Below are 14,322 nucleotides of genomic sequence, written 5' to 3'. Positions count from 1 at the left end.
ACTTTGAAGTAATTAATGTGATTAATTACACCTGTGTTACAGGTGCATGTTACAGGTGCACATGTCGGTCAGAACTGATCTGCTGCTGATCTGTTGTGTGCAGTATAACATTTCATATTTCAGTATATTTCATATTCCATTTCATATTATTTTGAAAAATAATGTGAAATTTGTCTTCAAACAGTAAGAAAATTGTTAAAACTCAATGTCTTTTTTCATCTCCCAGTTTCTCTTCTTTTTCTTTTTAATTGTTTTTTTTTTGTTTCACTTGGGTTGGGAAAAATAGTACAGATTTAAATTCTATCTTCTAACATTCACTAAAATAAATCTTGATGATTTAGTTCATTAGGTTTTTATTTATTTATTTATTTTCTTTTTTTTTTGTCTGACTGTGGTGTTGTTGTCTGAGGATTTGCCAGTAGGTGGTGATCTGTGCATGTTATTGTCCACACTCTGTACCTGCTGAGCTGCTCTCAGTGAGACGCCTCTTGGAAAATCTCTTATCAATATTTACAATGGGAAGTGATCAGTGTGATGTGTTTCCTGCTTTGGTCTGACTTTGTAAACCAGGAGGAGAACTCAGCGGTAGATGGTCACTCCTCTGTGATGATTGGCGGGATGATTACTGCAGGTGTCTGCTGGATAAAAGCTGCTGGATTTCTTTACATAGCCAAAAGTGAAAGCCGGTACAAACCAGACAGCATGAACAGATCTTTATCAGATATATTTTATTGTTACGTCTCTGCCAATCTTTCGCCTCACTTCTTAAACAGGAAATAGAGTCATCTTTTTCAGTATGACATAATTTACTTTTCACCCTTTTAGGGTGGAAATAAAATGATGATGTATTTAGAGCAAGACAGGAAGTGTAACAGGTTGTGGGTAAAACCCACAACCTCAATGAGCCATTTGCTAAACTTTCATGGATAAAGTTGAAGCAAATCCATTTCTTTAGAACAGAAAAGTTAAAAACAGTAGATTTTACATTTAAGCAATGAACTTTGTGATTTAAACTCTTTGGGTATTTGGTGGTGGCATATCTGAGTTTCTGTAATTCGTCTGAATTCACTGTAAAATATAAACATTCATTTGATGTTATGATGTATCAGTTGTCACAGTTCAGGGGTCATATACTACAATAGATTCAGTTCACTTGGCATGTGTGTACGATTGTGATGTTAGTTCCTCTACATAGGGCTTACATCCTCTCATGCCTGTTTCAGTTGTTACGGAGAAATGGAGAAAAAAAATACATAAATTTCTCTGAAAACAAGTAAAAGACAAGAAATTAAAAAATGTGAAAAGAAGATCACTTCTTATCAGTTTGGTCGGTCAGCTTCACCACCTACGCTGATGTTGTTTTGAAGATGTCATATGAATAACCTGAATGATCACAGAAAGAGACAAAACAACGCAGATCAGATCAATTCATAGAACTGTTTGTTTAGAAATAGCCCACCCTCCTTTTATGGATGAAACAAAAACCCACGAGGTGGAGACAGGCTGCTGTTAGAGGAAATGGAACCTCAGAGCAGGAATGAGCTCGCCCACAGTCTGCCTACAGCAACCGTAATACAGATAACCACACAAGACAGGATTACTCATGCTTAGGAAACAGGGTTTTCAAAATGATTATAAAAAAATCATGTATAATTATTAATGCTAATGCATCTGTTCATGTGTATTTCCTTCCTGAATTAATACAGATCAGACAATGTTAATCAAAAAGAAGACAAAGAAAAGATTTTTTTCTTTGTAAAGGTGGAATTTATAGCCAAGCTGCTGTATTGAATTGCATTAGATATTACAAATCTTAGTGCTACTCTGCAAGTCAGAATTTGTGAAAGTAAAGTCTTGTGTGAGAGGTATGTTTTTTTTTTCAGCTTGTTTTGGCAGGTTCTGAATATTTGACATCTGAAGAAGAATTTCACAGCTAATTTTGACAAGCACGCTTTAAAAGGACATGACAGAAAAAAGTAACTAAACTGTATCTTTAACATTCAAATTTTTTAAAATTTTAATTAAAAATTTAAAAACAGTTGGATATCTTTAGCTTTTGGCTGTTGGCTGGACCGAAAAAGTTATTTGAAGAAATCAACTTGTGCTTTCGGAATTTAAGATGGGCATTTTTGTGCATAAGAGAACCTACGGTGGCCTTCAGGTTACATAAAAACGCCTTCTTTAGAGCTTGTGTTCTGGGCTTCTACAGAGACATGGCAGGCTCAGTGGAAGAGGACCTGCTCCCTAAGTAGACACGAGGGGCTCAGTCTGAGCTAACAAGAAAGAAAGAAAGAAAGAAGAAAGAAAAGAAAGAAAAAAATCGTAGTAGCCCCAGTAAAAACAGCTGTATCACAATTCTATCTTTACTTTACTCAGTTTCAGTTAGGAGTTAAAATATTTTGTTTCCTTTGCACCTGTCTCTTGTGGTGTCTCTCAAAGTTGCAGTTTAATCTAATTCTGACTATACACATTCCACAGAATTTTTTTGAAAACACTGTTGGGTAACTGTGCTTCCCCTTCGAACCAGGTGAGGCTCCGGATTTGATGTCTGTGAAGATTCTCAGTAATCAGGACATGGTTAATCAGGGAGAGTTGAGTTAAATGCAACTGGACTTGATTGTACATCTTTTCAAGATCTTTTCAGGGAATGGCAGCATTATGCAAATGCCCCAAAACAATACACGTTTTCCATTTGAGTAACACAGCCCTGCTCTGTAGTAATTATGACTGAAGACAGAAGAGGAATGAGATGGTGTTATAATTGAACAATAATAGTCCAAGAGGTCAGAGCCTCTTTTTGAGGTGACTTCTCACATTACTTGTTGGAAAGTTGTTGCAACAACTACAAAGATCACACATACAGGTGTATCCAGGTCGCAGGTACAGTGTCTCGCATTTTGTGTTTCTTTGCAATCTCTTATGTCTTTTCAGTGTAGGGGGTCCTGCTCTCATGTAGGCGGAATTTGGGGGCCTTTTACATACCTGTGCCCCAGGGTCTAGTATTTTATAACCATTAGCGTGAAACTCTTTCTGTGTGTAGGAGTCAGTCGGTTATGGTTGCATCCTGTACAGGTCTCCCAGCGCTGGTTATAGAAATGAGTTAAAGATTCTTAAGATTCTGAGTTTAAGATAAAAATGAGTTTGAGATGAGTCTAAGATTCTTTAAAGCTCTGCTTGTATTGACACCAGCACATGTTCCATCTCCAGATCTTCTAAATCTTTTGATTAACTACCATAAATAAATTTTCTTAGATTTTACATAAATTCACTTTAAGGTGTTTGTTTCATAACCTGTAACAAATCCATATCGTGAATGCAGATAAATAGAGTTTATTTACCCAGATGATGATTATAGATAAAAGGATTTTGACGAAGCCCACTGCCACATAGCCAATAATACTCCACATAACTGGCAGATCCTCGACTTGATTGTGGCAGGGTAGGGTGGGAGTTGCATTCAACAGGGTTTTCGGTTGAGCCTGGGTCACGCACTCTGTATTTGAACAAAATAAAAGACAAAAATAGAAGAAATCAGTGTATGTATGAGATAATTCAGCCCAAACTGGTTATTGCTGTAAATCTATTACAGTAATAACTGCTCATCAACGATTAAACATGTTATTCATCTTTTTTAAAAGAATCTGAGCTGAAATTATGGTACAGTAGAGTATGTCTGAATCTGTGTATGAATAAATGTCACAGTGTAAAGAAAAATACTGTGTTTGAGTGTGTCTGAAAGTGTGAGAAAGTGTGTTTCCTCCTTTTTTGTGGCTTTATACGTATTTTTCTGACTTTTAGCAGAAGCAGATATAAAACTAAAGTAGAGGTTTGGGGACATGTCACTTGCTAAATCCACTTTCCTATGAATTCAAAACACAATGTTGATCTGTCTGTGAAATTATACGGATTAACTCCTCAATTTTACTGCATCTTCAAAAACTGCACGCAGAAACAGTTTAATCTAATCTAGTTTAGTCTATTCTTTTCATATCGGAATATATGTGACTGAACATTTAATTGTTGAGCGTTGAGCTGTTAAGCGTGTTTAACAGGTCAATTCCAATCTTGTAAAGTATGTGTCTATTCAGTTATTTACATTTATTAAATTTTACGATCTTTAACTTTTTCCTTTGAATATGAAGGAAAACAATCTGTCTCAGGTGCAGCTGCCATAAACATCTGGCTATGCATAATAAATCCAGAGTTTAAATATAAGAGCTGAGAAAACCTGTCCACACTCTCTATTTACACTACAACTGAAACAAAACTGTGGCTCAGCTCAAATGATCTAATGATGGTGGAAATTACATTCAGAGCTTACCATCAACTGTAAGATGGACTTGTAAATTCCTATTTTGACCACCTATGTTGGCACTGATGGCGCATTCATAGGTGCCTGAATCGTTAGGTGTCACACTGGGAAGAACCAAACTGTACTCCTTTCCAAATTCTGCAGGACGAATGTAGCCGTAGGTATTCGTCACGTGTTCACCTTTCCTTCTCCTGATGATGCCGTTTTTTTTTCAGGTTGTTGAGCTGCTCAAAGAAACAGTCAGAAAGGTAGCTATTTTTAGATCACCACATCAAATCAAAAGAAAACCAGTGACATACAAGATGAAACAAGTGATTTTTCTAGCTTTGATGTAAGTTCAATTTTAGCATCATTTCTGCCCCGAAAGTACGAGGGTGTGTGACTGACCTTGTACCATGTCACTGAGAGAAAATCCAGGTTTTCAAGGTCCGGACATGGACATGTAAGTGTAACATCTTGATTGCAGGACGCTTTGACATTACTCTGGGTTGTGTAATGCACCAACAGCAGCTGAGATAATCAAACCACAGTTTCAGGGAGCACAAATACACAGATTCATAATAATTAGGAGCACCTAGCTAAACCTAATGCGGTGTAACAACAACAACAATTGTGTTCAAATTTTTTTGGAGACGTGCTGATACATTATCATTTTGGAGGCTGTAATTGGGTGGTGGTGTTGAACCGCTTATACAGAACGAAGGATAAAATAATAGAGACACCTGTCAGTATAAAGCGGCCTCCTCAGTGATCTCACAGTTCAATCACCACCTCTCTAAAACAGATTAAACCAAACGTTGAACATTATAACCTTCATGGAGATAATATTTCCTGTACGCAGCATCAACACATAGAACTGTCTCTGACTGTCAAGTGGATGAAATTATCAGTGTTATCAAGTGTTAATGTAATGATATGAGCTTGGATTTTAATGGCTATATAAAAAGTTGGATTTAACTCACCTTAATAAAGAAAACAGTCAGTGACATCTTTTTACATTTCACCTGGCACCTGGAGTTATGTGTCGCAAATCTTTTGCTCATTTCTCTGAAAGTCACAGCTTCCTGTTCTCAAGGGGCTCATTCGAGCTGAGTGGAGGCTTTTATCAGGAGGTACCTGGAGAACTCATGCCACCACGTGGTGCTTGAGAACAGTGCATCACTACAGTTATTACTCATGCACACATTGTTTTGAACAGAACAAAAACATTTGAGTTTTTTTACCTTAACACCCAATGTTCAGTTCAAATCTTTATTGCCCCACAACAGGAAATTGGTTTTTGTTTATTATTATTATTACTTTAAGCAAGGCAACTTACATTAAACATGAAAGGGCAATTAATCAATTTTCAATTTACTTGTGATGAGAAGGACTCAGCCTGTGAAACCACTTGGTTTGATAAAAACAAGCCCACAGATGTCATCAAAGTTATTTCAGATTGGGTGTGGGGGTTTTAAAGAAACGAATATTTCGGAGGCAGGGAGGGTGAGATTAAAGACAATAAGATCTTGCAGCATCTTTTGGTTTTGACCCATACGAGAATAGTCAGGATTTCTCAGCCCCTGGTTTTTGAATTTTGGCCATTTAAAATCTGTCTCTTTGCTCAGTGGAACTGAATTCAACTTGTAGTCTGTTGTAGTGTTGATTCATTTTACCTTGTAATTACATTTGCAAATACAATATGGCTCAATAGGCCATATGTCAACATCAGTCCAGGCAACCTGTTTATCACTTGAGCCTTTATAATGACTGAAGTTTAACTGTGTCTATTTTCTCTCTCACTTGCACCCAAATTCCTGCACAAAGGCGTTCCTTGTGATACACCCTGTCAAGCCACTTGTTCTGCAGTAAAGAAAAACACTGTAAAACTCAAATGTTTGACAGAAGCCGCTGTCAACCATTCTCTTTCCTTAAACAGAAAAAAGGCAAGACAAGAGGCATGTGAATACTGTTCATGTGATAATAAAGACATGATCCAAAGTATGACAAAAAAAAAGACTGCAACAACTGAGAATTAGGACAAGATGAACTACATGATGATTTAAAGTGCTAAACTGAAATGGGAACCTACAGACTGTTCATGCTATATTTGAATAAAGTTGGTTCTATTGCACATGGAACAGACAGAACATTGAACCTGTTACACCCAATTTCTGTGTTGCTGACGAGAGGGGAAGGTGTCAAATGGTTTTTGATTTAAGATGGATCTTACTTAACTGGTCAGTGAGATGTTCCTCCAAGAGGCTCACATCTCACACACACTTACACACACACACACACACACACAGCTATGAGACTGGCTCATCCTGTTGTTTTCATCTCAGGGAACTCCCCATTGTCTCCCTTCATCTACCTTCAAGCATATTATTTGTAAGTGTCGCTCTTGTTGACAAAGGAGGTCGATATATGGTTATTAATAGCAGACTGTCTTTATGGAAAAGGGAAGAGTGAGGTCTTTGGACTCCACCATCTGCATTAAACAATGCCTCATTCAGCAGCAGCTGGTACAGCGAGCTCAACATAGAAATTTACTGATGTTACAACACAGCACTGGTGGAAATGAGGATTTTTTTTTTGACGCTTCATATTGGACACTGGTAACTGCAGCTGTGAGCAGTTTCAGATTTATGACAGGGAGAAATCTCGGCGTGAAAAATAAACCGCAAATACAAAAGCACGGTACTTGACATTCTTGAAATATCTCTCAGTTGTTGGTCAACACAGGTGTGCTGACTCTCCAGTGCTACTTTTAGTAAAACATCTTAATCAAACACCAGGGAGTTTTACATTTATACAAACTACGTGTTATAAGCTCAAAAATAAAAAGGAAACATAAACGTCAGTGACAAAAAACTGCTGAAGCTTGTTAAGACTCATCAAAGTTGTGATTCTCTGAAGGTTTAATTGTGGGTGTTATGTGTGAGTGAGTGCATGTATGTGTTTGATTCTGGCTCTCTGTGTTGTAGTTAAAGGGTGTTGCACGCCACAGTAAATCCCAGAGGTTGTTAGCACGCCCAGCTGCTAGTGCGGGTCTCCATGTTTCTGTCAGCGAGGTTGTTCACTGCACACTCTTTAGCCTCTGATTGAGGAAATCCTCTGACTGTTTGCTCTGTTTGTTGAAATGAAACGTCCCAATGGTTCCGCCGTCTCTCCCACAGGTCCAGTACGCGGACACTTTCCCATGAATACTGTGCATGTTTACTGGGGTTTGACAGATATATAGCTTTTTGATGAACCATAACAGTACCTATGTTTCTGCGCTGGACAAGCTGGTAGATGATCTTTTCAGATAAAAGAGGCTATTTGCTTTAATTTTAATCCAGAGTTTTAGTGCTGTCAGGAGGAAATTCCGCTACAAAGGTGATTAAAATTATCCAAAGACACTAAAAATCTAAACTGAAGCTAAACCAGTCAAATCCTTCTTAGGTCACTTCAGCTCATATAAGATTTTTTTTATTGTCCCACAAGAGGACATTGTTTTTGCAACAGGGAAACATTAAAACATAAAACATAAACACAATAAAAACACAATAAGACAACTGAAGACATTAAAACTGTTAATATAAGACAGATAAGAGTAAAGAAAAACTGCAACAACAGGACCTGGCACAAGCTAAAGAGGAACCCTGTTGCACCTAATTTTTTGGAAACTTGTATCTTTGACCAAATTACCTAAAAACCTAAATTTGAGGTACTTTTACCTCAAATGTAGCATGAAATTTTAATCAATTTCATGCTACATTTTTTTCCACAGCAAGATTCAGAGGCAAATGCGCTTCTACTTCTACTTATAAAATATGACTCATTCTTACAGATCAAACCATAAAGTACTAAAAAAAAGTTCCTCCAACGACAATGGGGCCATTTTTCTGCACTATGAGCACTTTACTTTCCATTCTTTAGGCATATTTTGCTAATAGTGCAGTTTGAGTTTTGGGTTAGGGTTAGGGCCAGTATTGGCCTCATTTCAAACACACATACACACGTATGCACGTTAGACAGGATAAGCCATTTTACGTGCACTCAAAATATGGGAATAATAAATTTGTTTTGGACAGCTGAGCATGACTGTACCTGCCTGACATGATTCCTGTCTGTGTCTGTTTGTGAAGGAACTGAGGCTGCAGAGCTGCATCATACTGCCTGTTCAATTGTTTACTTCAGGAAGCAAAACCCCCTTTAAGTCTGTATTGCTGGATCCTCACCTCTGCCTCTGGGCTTTGGCAGGCTGCTGAGTGCTAGGGGTTGATTGTCCGGGCCTGCAGCAGAACGGAGCTGTGTTACGACGATCTGTATTGTTCCCTAATTTCTTCTCTGGGATTTCCTCTCACCAACGCCCCCCACCCACCCCTCCTATTCACTGTACAGCCCTCCATCACCCTCCCTCTGTCTGAAGGCCTTGCCAAACTCTCTGGCACATGGAAACAATTGTTCTCGTAAGTTTGAGGAGACACAACCGGCTCCTCAGACGGACTTTTCTCCCCCACAGAAGCTCGAACGACGGTCAGGCGGACAGACTTCCTCCTCCTCCTCCTCCCCCTCTTTTCGGAAAAGTGGTCATGTTCAGTAAAATCGAAAGCGAGGTATCTGAGTCTCCAGCCACCAGTGACTCAGAATCATTAATATCTTTGACATGCAGGTGGACCGAGGGGCCATCTCCCCAGCCAGTGAGTGTTTGAAACATGCTGAAACAGACTCTGAGAGCAAAAGCTATTAAAATATTACCATGTTCAGGTTTGTGTCTAACAAGAGCTCTCTGGCAAGACTACAAAATCCTGAAGATAAGCACCCATCTGGGACCAGGACTGCACTCCCAGATGATGTTGAAAAAACATTTTACATCCTTCCCGTTTCTGGATCATCTATTTTTTTTTTTTTTTGGGGGGGTGGGGGGGGGGGGGGGGGGGGGGGGGGGGGGGTTGGGGGTTGAGGCAAGGACAGAAACGAGTTTGTTTGAACAGTCAGTCCTGTCTGAGCAGTGATTTGTGTTTAATCTCTGAGAATGTTTTCTTCCTAAATGTGTATGTTTTCTTCTTCTGTTTAGATCAAATAACAGTTAGTCAGTCAACACAAAGAGGTTGAGATTTTACATTATATCAGGTACATTTCTGCATGAATAACTCTTTTCAAAGACGGAAACAAAACATTAAACTGTCATCTGAAATGTACAATAAAACACTGAGCTGCACAACAGGCAACATAAAGAAGTTTTAGGTTCAATCTAAAGTGCATTCTATTGCACAATTTTATTGCTGTGGTGCAGCATGTAAAAAAATTAAATTTCCTGAATCATGTATTAACAGTTTGCATCTGTTTATATGCCTGAAAAGTATAGTATAAAATAGTATAAAAGTTTAGTATATTAAATATTAAAAGTTATCTTAAAGACTCTGAAAATGAAAAACTGGACTACTTCTCTGATGACTGGGCTACTTTCAGTCAGACCAAACTGACAACTCTGGCTGTGACCCAGTGTTTTTGTTATTTTATCTATATTACTGTTGGGTTATTTACCCAAAAGTAATATAACTAAAATATGATACTGCTACAGCTGTTTTTAAACATGCATGTCAGTATGGGTTTTTGACAAGTTAACATGCCATGTTGGCATGTTGTTTGATAAGGCTTGGTAAATAACCCAACAGAAATAAACAAAAATAACACACACACAAAAAAAAAAAAAAAAAAAAAAATTAAAAAATAACACTGGGTCAAAACAACCAATTTGTACTGAGTAAAGTTAAGCCAGTACTATGTCAGCCATATATTGACCTAAATCTTTAACCTGGTGATTTTTATTGTGCAGGAGAGAAGGAAGGACGGATGCAAAAGTCTTCTCTCTTTGTCTCTGTGCAACTGAGCTTTATGTTTGTTTATATAAAGATACAAGAATGATTTCAGGCTTCATCCATCAAAGAGATGACAATATAATACAGGGAGTAAAGAAAATATAGAGAAGTAACAAGTGTTTTGCCGCTGTTGTTCTTTTTTTTCTTTCTTTCACAAAACAATAGAGCACAGACTATCAAGGTCATTTTTCATCTCAGGTCACAAAAGTGGCAGGAGGAGGTGGAACTACCGTCTAGCTTCATTTCACCTCCGCTGAAATTCTTCCTGCTCAAAGCCTCTGCTGGGATTAAGAGATGCGAGTGTCCAAGGAAGAGGAGGAACTCACCAAAGTGAAGTAGTAAACCTTTGCAGTGGTCCCCAGGTGGATCCTCGCCTGTCAGACATGTTAAACAGATCCACACTGACCTTATTTGCTGCCTTTGCTCCCCCCCCCCCATCTCTTCTGATGCTGTCTGCCATCAATTTGGCAAAAAAAAGCTTCCTTCCGATTTTGTTGAAAACTCACTATTTGGTTCGCTCGCTCGGCAAAGTACCACCAGAGAGCCGTACATCTGGGTCCCAGTGCCGGATGATGTCAAGACTGGCGTTGACCCAAAGCCCGCCGCACAGAGAGTTCCTCAGAGAGGTCGGCCGGGCGTTGTTTTCCCTTCCTGTGCCTCCGTGACATCTTCCTGCCGGGGGGAGCCTTAGGGAGCCATTTGGGGAGGCCCAGGCCCCAAGCATGAAGAACTTAGCACAGCAAATTCCAATTAGCCTGACAGGGCAGGTGGGGGAGGTGGGGGGGCTCAGACCCCCAGCATACACCTTTAACTGCCTTAAAATTCTCTTTCCATACAGCCTCCTGTGCCACCGGGGAGCTCTCCTCTGTCATTTTGAGGACTGAGTTTGTGGTCTGATTCAAAGCGATGCCAGACAGGAACTTGGGGCTCAGCTGTCTGTGTGTCTGAGCAGCAACCTGCCTGTTAGACCAATCACTGGAGTGGCTTTTTCAGACCGGAGAAGACACAAAGAAGCCTGCAGAGAGTCGGCTGCTTTTTCCTATCTGCACTGATCGCTCAGCAGTTATGAAAAGTTCAAGTGGTTGGACTTGGATGGTGCTGTGGGGATCGCGTTGCAAGAGAATATAACAAGAAAATTCACACTTTTCCAGTCAATTGTAAGAAAATAAACAAAACAATAATTATCTCTCATGATGATGATAGTAAGAGCCTGAGTCTTGCAACGATTACAAGTCAACGGGGGTTTCACTTCTGTGCTCCACTGTGACCTCTGACCTCTCACCCCATCTCTCCCTGTCCATTGGGCCAACTGCAGTGATTTATCCCCCTGACACACCAACAGCTGTGCTGGGGGCTCCGAGCAGAGTGTGGGCTACTATTTGCCGTGACTAATCGATAACAGACTTAAAAAAAAAACACCAATCGTGAGATTTGGGGGGGGGGGGGGGGGGGGTGCACCAGGCAATGACACCAGAAACCCTGAACCTTTGCTGTGGCTCTGCAGGCTTCATAAACGTCTTGGCAACATTACTGGAAACAATGGAAATGTGTGTGTGCGTGCATGTGGGTGTGACAGCTTTCCATAAAGACATAAAAGACATTTTGTCCCTCTAAATTGGTGATTAGGAAGATCTAAGATTTACAAATGGAGCTTGAGATGAAAACAGCATGTTCACTGAGCTTTTGGTTGTTTCCTAAAATACATTTCAGTGTTTGTTCCACAGCTTTATTTATATCACAGGTGTGTTTCTTTTTTTGTTATATGACAAACCTGATTTTATTTAAATAGGAATCAGGGGAAAAGGCGCTTTTATTTTGATAAAATATATTTTATTTAAAACCTTTGCAAAAAAAAAAGGACAAAAACTCATAAGTTTCAAACAAATGCACTGCATCTTTGAAAGGCTTATGCTTAAATTTCTCAGTCAAGTATAAATAGTCTTTTCTCTCTTTTTCTTCCATAATTTGATCCAGCATGTGTACATTTACATATGTGTGAGTGAGTGTGTGTGTGCCTTGTAACGCCAGCTTTGACTCTTCCCTGAGAAAGTCTTTGATTATTTTCAGGTTGCTGATCACTGACTGGTCTCCGGTCAGCGTCTCATTCGCAGTGGACCCAGTCCTCGCATTTTTATACAGTCTTTGCCATCCTTTATCTGCAAAGAAAGAAATGTCTCAGTCATATAAGGATTCAGCAGTATTTGATTTAATTTAACTGTATTTTTTTTCTGAGGGGAATAAAGACATGATTCAGTTTCATTTTCTAACAAACGAAGGACCAGTTTAGAACCTCACCCTGTAATGTAAATTTACTTTCTACATGGTAGAGGAAGCTGAAAATTATGATGTCTATTATTCATGATATTTTGCACTATTGTGAAGTGTTTGCAGTTAAAAATAAATACATAAATAAAAAAAAACTCCTGAATTTACAGCGGGCGCCAAGACAAGTGTGTGCGTAAAAACTTAAAACGCTTTTACGCACACACTTCCAGTTAAAGTTATGATTACACGAAGTGGTCACGACTTAAAGAGATAAACAGATGATGCATCAGCCAAACCTCTAATATATCAAGACTAAAAACGTGGCTGGGCTCAGAGGTGAAGAGCCTGTTTCACTTTCTGTAATAAAATTTGAATATTTAACACGTCGGTTGCACTTAAGCTGCACTGGATTTTAAGCCTGTTTGACCATGGAGATATAAAACTGCATTTACCCCTTTTCTCTGGTTGCTCAGGCAGAAGGTGCAGATGGTCCGCGGCTGCTTCGCCCCGCTCTCTCCCTGCACATGGACCGCGCCGAGGCACGGCTGTCCGTCAGCGCCGCCGTCTCCAATGAGAAGCACGTTGGCCAGATGGGAAATGTAGCTGGATGCCAGGCGGAGAGTTTCAATCTTGGAGAGCTTTCTGTCCACTGGCTCGGTGGGTATGAGAGTCCGAAGAGCTGTGAACGCGGTGTTGACACTCTGGGTCCTGCCTCTCTCCCTGGCGTTAGCGGCGCTCCTCTGTTTGATAACCACCGGGGAGTCTCCTTCCAGTTTGCGAGAAATCCTCCTGCGTTTCTCCTTGGAGTCACAGTAACTTCGCTCCGAGCTACCGTCGCTTTCGCTGCGGTTTTCATCGTCCTCGGACATGAGAGTGAGGTCTGAATAGATTAAGTGCGTCGCCACAGGCCGCAGCATGGCAAAAGTCATCGTTAAAAGCTACCGGTCCCTGCTCCAGATCCTCTGTTAGGTTAGTCCGAAAACAAAATCGGGGACTTTTCCTACATCTCAGTATGACACAAAGGCTGCATATAACCACCTGCGAAAAAATACGTTGTTTTTTTTTTTTTTTTTTTTAAATGAGCTGTGTTTTCATAAGTCAGTTTTCACTGGCCTACTTTAAGGATGGACCCTGACTACCTGGTCAGCTGGGCTCTTATAGCTGGATGGGAGGAGCTGCCAGCAGCAGACCGTGTTACAGTAGCCGCTCAACAGCTGCTGAAAAGACTCTGTACACATAAATACAAGCTCATCACGAATATGATCAATTGTAGTAAATCACAAATGCACAATCATTTTACATGAATATCTGAGTGATATATGAAAAGATAAAGTAAAAAGATTCAAGTCGAATCATGGTGTGACTACTAGGAATGTTAAAGAAACAATGGTATTGTTTCTAAGTTATATATTAAGTGGTGAAAGAAAAACATATCCTGTGTATTCCTATGACAGTAAAAAAAATACTTCATTACAAGTAAAAGTAAAATACGGATAGTAGAGTGAAAAGCATAATGTACATGGCAATGAAGGCCTATGTAATAATAATGGTTACCACTGAAATGTAGTGGGACAAAAGTATTTAGCATAAAATGGAAATAATCGGTAAAAGACAAGTACTATCAATGCAAGTACAGCACTTAGGGAAATGTACTTACACCACAGCCAGTATGTGAAGGATGCAGGGAAAGCTCCTCTTGTGTAAAATGAATGTTTCTGAGCCAGGAGCATGATTATAAATGTATACAGAGTCTTTTAATAGCATTTAGGGACCAAAGTTTGCCTTCCAGTTATTTTACAGTTTACTGTCTTGTGTTAGTCTGACATGTTTATGGAGCTGCCACCCGCTGAGGGTTGTTTTTGTTGGCTGGTGAACCACACTGATACAGACAAGACC

At 39.6% G+C, this 14,322-nt stretch overlaps 2 protein-coding genes across 2 annotated transcripts; both read right to left on the bottom strand.

The window, feature by feature from the left end:
* Window positions 1–305: 305 nt before the first annotated feature.
* LOC121200567 lies at window positions 306–5,408 on the bottom strand. Its single transcript, XM_041065950.1, is given in 6 exon segments — window positions 306–1,383; window positions 3,339–3,493; window positions 4,322–4,508; window positions 4,510–4,536; window positions 4,700–4,822; window positions 5,275–5,408. Coding segments are annotated over 6 exon segments (564 nt in total). The 5' UTR covers window positions 5,302–5,408; the 3' UTR covers window positions 306–1,338.
* Window positions 5,409–12,056: 6,648 nt separating this feature from the next.
* tcf15 (transcription factor 15) lies at window positions 12,057–13,761 on the bottom strand. The gene is made up of 2 exons (XM_041056891.1): window positions 12,879–13,761; window positions 12,057–12,317 (listed from the first exon to the last, which is right to left on the bottom strand). Exons 1-2 carry the CDS (start codon window positions 13,353–13,355, stop codon window positions 12,255–12,257), a joined length of 540 nt encoding a protein of 179 aa, XP_040912825.1. The 5' UTR covers window positions 13,356–13,761; the 3' UTR covers window positions 12,057–12,254.
* Window positions 13,762–14,322: the final 561 nt, after the last annotated feature.

This window comes from Toxotes jaculatrix, chromosome 2, assembly GCF_017976425.1.
Source record: "Toxotes jaculatrix isolate fToxJac2 chromosome 2, fToxJac2.pri, whole genome shotgun sequence".
Taxonomy (NCBI): domain Eukaryota; kingdom Metazoa; phylum Chordata; class Actinopteri; family Toxotidae; genus Toxotes; species Toxotes jaculatrix.
Note: the sequence above shows the minus strand (reverse complement) of the source record. Positions and strands in the feature narration are given on the sequence as shown.

Excerpts from the sequence above, each read along its gene's own strand:
- tcf15 (XM_041056891.1), bottom strand. The coding sequence starts at position 13,355 with ATGACTTTTGCCATGCTGCGGCCTGTGGCGACGCACTTAATCTATTCA. Across the intron at positions 12,318-12,878 it reads TGAGCAACCAGAGAAAAGGG|ATAAAGGATGGCAAAGACTG; the intron begins GTAAATGCAGTT and ends CTTTCTTTGCAG.